Here is a 3,971-nt window from a genome sequence, read left to right on the forward strand (position 1 = left end):
CAAGCTGGACGGATAATTTTTTTCATAAGCAATTTTTTTTATATCTATGCACAATTAATTATTTTTTATTTCTTTTAATTTTCTCTAATTTTTTTCCTTACCTTTACTAATATTAACATACTTTCTCTGAAATAAAGTAAGGGCGAACTAGGATATTTTGTTAAAAATCGATTGTTTCTTTTTAAAATCAGTTTCAAAGAATCAAAGTCGAAATATAAAAAAATGCATTTGGTCACTTCAAGTAATGAGCGTAAATGTGAATAACTTATTGTTAAATACAAGAATATGTGATAGTATCATTAAAACGTTGAATATTTTTGATAAATGTAGAATTTACATTATAGTTTTCGCAATATTTTTCAAAGATGTTCCATTCAGAATTTTTAATATTGTTTTCCCAATATTGTGTAATATTACATAATATTCGTTTTTAATGGGAAAATTGTTTGAAATCTCAAACTGAAGGAATTATTAAATTATACTTAATATTTTTGCATTAGAATTTTATTGTATCAATGCTTTTAATATTTCAAGATGTTTTGAATTTGTTTACACTGTATTTAGCTTTTCCCTATATTCTCAATATTGTTGAATATTTTTCAAGTATTTTACAATATTTCGGTATTAATGTGGGGGTTGTCTCGAGTCTCTTAAATGGGATAGGAAGAATTAATGACAGAAATTCTATGGAATTTCTGTAAGATATAAGAAGTAAGTTAAGAATAAGAAATACGTTCATAAGAAAGAAACTAATAATTGACACTTTGTAGGAAGAATAAATATTAAAATATAGCAGTGGAAAGGTTGCATGTTGCCATGAAAAACACCAGAATAACATAGAAATAAATAAATATATTTTCACCCTTGAGTAAGACAAACAAAAAATTGTCATTATATGATATATTTATTGAAACCTTTTTTACTGAATTATATTGACATATGATCATTTTGCCAATTTTTAGTTGCTTTTAGATTTTTTTTTTCTTTGTGTGTGTTTCTCAGTTATCTAACTTTCCATAAATTATATTTTTGTTATTGCTCGAAAGTTCTTTCCACAGACCCACATTTCTTATATTCAACTGGGAGTATTCTTCTAACAACTTTAAACTGCACGATAACAGTTTCAGCAAGTCATTTTTTTTAAATGATTGAAGAATTTTCGTTTTTTGTATATTATCTTTTGTAGTAGAATTTATTTTGAACCAGTACATTAAAAATAGCATTTTCACAGCTCTAGTGTGATATTATTCAAAATAAATATTTAAATAAGCAATATATTGTTTTAAGCTAATATTTAGTCAAAAATACTGTTCTTTTATGATCAAAAATGTAAAGACATGAATTAATAAGGCATTAAAAAAATGAAATGGTCCCTTTATACAAAAACTATAATACTGTAGAGTTTATAATACTGTGAGTGGAAACATCTTAAATTGGCTTTATTGGCGATGGAAGAAGTATTCTGTCGTTGGTTTGTGTCGTAGTTGCGCTTGTAATCTCTGCATGCCTTTTGTTGTGAAAGTTATATAGATTTGGCATTTTATCTTCCTTTCTCTTCTAAATTTGTCTCATCTACTATCATCAAATCGATTATCTGTTTGGTGGTGGAATGCTTCCCAGTTCTTGAGGCGGTTATCTTGTCATTTATTCGCTGTTGCTCGCTTGCATTGCGTGAGAGTGCTCCTTGTGATAAGCTTCAAATCGGTTTTTGAGTTTCGATTGTCAATTAGGAACAATGCCTAAGACTTGCAGAGATCTGATTCCAGAGCGAACTGTAGATCCTGAAGTGTTTGCTGATATGGATAATTTTGATTTAGTAAACAATCCAACCGCATTTGCTAAATCGCTTCGTCTACAATTTCCAAAATTCTCGAAAGGATTTTCATCTTCAGATTTTGAAGAATTTGTTCAAGAACACGTGGGTGTGGAGAATCTGAAGTCCCTTGGTCGATTGAATTTCCCCAATGAATGGCAAATGGAAGTTGAATCGAAAGATGTTCGCGAAAAATTAATTCGATGGGGTAAAACCAAAATCAAAAACAGATCTTGTTGGATATCTCCTCTTTGTACATCAGAAATAAGAGGATTTGTCCACTGGCTGCCAAACAAAATCCCTAACCAGAAAGTGAAAGATCTTTTGAGTGATTATGGTGAAGTTTTGTTTGTGGAGAATCAAAAGCAAGTTCTTTGGAATGGTAAGGTTGCTAGTGATTCACGCTACTATGCCTTATACTTGAGAGCTGGAAAGTCCAAAGAGGATCTACCTCATTTTGCTAAAATTGAAAACTTTAATGTGTTGGTTACTGTTCGTGGAAGAAACCCAGCATGTTTCCATTGTCGAGAATCTGGGCACCGTAAAAATGAATGCAAAAAATTCAAGGATAGATTAAGCGGCTATTGCCAAAGACCTAAAAGTACAATAAAGCGGTACAAGCCTCGTGGGAAGCGTTGGATTGCAAAAATCAAAAATTGCAAAGACGCTGCTGAAGTTCCAGAGATCCAGACCGACACAGTTCCAACTACACCTGAAACTACTGAGAAAACAGAAGCTACTGAGAAAACAGAAGCTACTCAGAAAACAGAAGCTACTCAGAAAACAGAAGCTACTGAGAAAACAGAAGCTACTCAGAAAGCAGAAGCTACTCAGAAAGCAGAAGCTACTCAGAAAACAGATGGTTATAAATTTTCTTATAAAAAGAAAGAGAAGGAGAGTAAGAAAGCTCCTATTACCAATTCTGAAGTATTAGCTGCAACAGAGGAGTTGAAATTGAAAGTGGAGAAGCTATTTTCTGAAACATTCAGTAATTTGGAAATTAGAATAGCCAAAAAAGCCATGGCTCTTGAAAATGCTATTCCACCTGCTACTGGAGATGTTGACAAAAAGAAAAAGAAGAAGAGGAGGAAAAACAAGAAGAAGAATGAGACAAACCAGCCTGAATCTTGAGCTTCCTTTTTTTTTTTTTTTTTTTCCTTCTGTTTGTGAATGACTAAAGTACTAAATTTGTGTTGTTATGATGAAGAAGAAATTCTATTTGATTATATAATATACATATTTGGACATTAATTTTTAGTTTTTCAATAACAGAGGAAAATTATTTCTGTTTCACTTGTTAGTGTAATCTGCATAATTGAATTGCTTTCTAATTAATGATCTTTTTCATTTTGTTCCATAATAATGAAAAAAATATACATTCTTATTTCTTATTAATCTCCACAACATGAATATATAGTTTTCTTATGAATTTTTTAAAAAAATGACTCGACTGTGTAGAATATAGTGTCATCATTTTCGCTTGGAAAAAGTATTGTGCATCTATAAATTTATTCAGATTTCTGATGTTTTATAATGAGAATATGCTGATATATTGATTAATTTAATTAGCTGATATATCTCATAATTAACTGGAATATGCACATTTAAGTAATTTGCTATAACAGCAACTGTTATCTTGCATGTGGTTTGTATAATATAAGTAAATTCATATTGTTTATAACTTACTGAATAGTGTTATTTATTGTATTAGTGTTAACTTATATTTGTGCTGAAAAGTACTAATTTTATTTTCAGACACTTAACTCTATTGATAATGGTTAAATTTAATTTTGTCTTTTTATAAGATATCTTTAAAAATTTTTACTTTTTTTTTTTTTTTTTTTTGAAAATTGAAGTTTATTTTATTTAGACAAAGCATTATTAATTTTAAAAATAAAGATGTGTAACCAGAGTTCTTTTGAACATTTCTGATACTGAAATATAATTATCTATATTGTGGACTTTTGAATTTTATACTTAAAAAAATGTGAATAATTTTAACTGTTTTTTCTGTTTAAATTTTTTTTCTTTCTATATTTTGTTATTTTTTCATATATTGTAATTTTTTCACATTTATTTGGCATTGCTTCAATTATTACTACACTTAATCTCCCGTTAAATATTCTTTTTTGTTCCAAAAGTGTTAACCCCTTGGTTC

At 29.1% G+C, this 3,971-nt stretch overlaps 1 protein-coding gene across 1 annotated transcript; it reads left to right on the forward strand.

Moving 5' to 3' along the window:
* The first annotated feature begins 1,452 nt into the window (after positions 1-1,452).
* On the forward strand, positions 1,453-3,545 carry LOC129963874 (uncharacterized). The gene has a single exon (XM_056078454.1). It carries the CDS (start codon positions 1,736-1,738, stop codon positions 2,942-2,944), a length of 1,209 nt encoding a protein of 402 aa, XP_055934429.1. The 5' UTR covers positions 1,453-1,735; the 3' UTR covers positions 2,945-3,545.
* Positions 3,546-3,971: the final 426 nt, after the last annotated feature.

The sequence above is a fragment of the Argiope bruennichi genome, chromosome 3 (genome assembly GCF_947563725.1).
Source record: "Argiope bruennichi chromosome 3, qqArgBrue1.1, whole genome shotgun sequence".
NCBI classification, from domain to species: domain Eukaryota; kingdom Metazoa; phylum Arthropoda; class Arachnida; order Araneae; family Araneidae; genus Argiope; species Argiope bruennichi.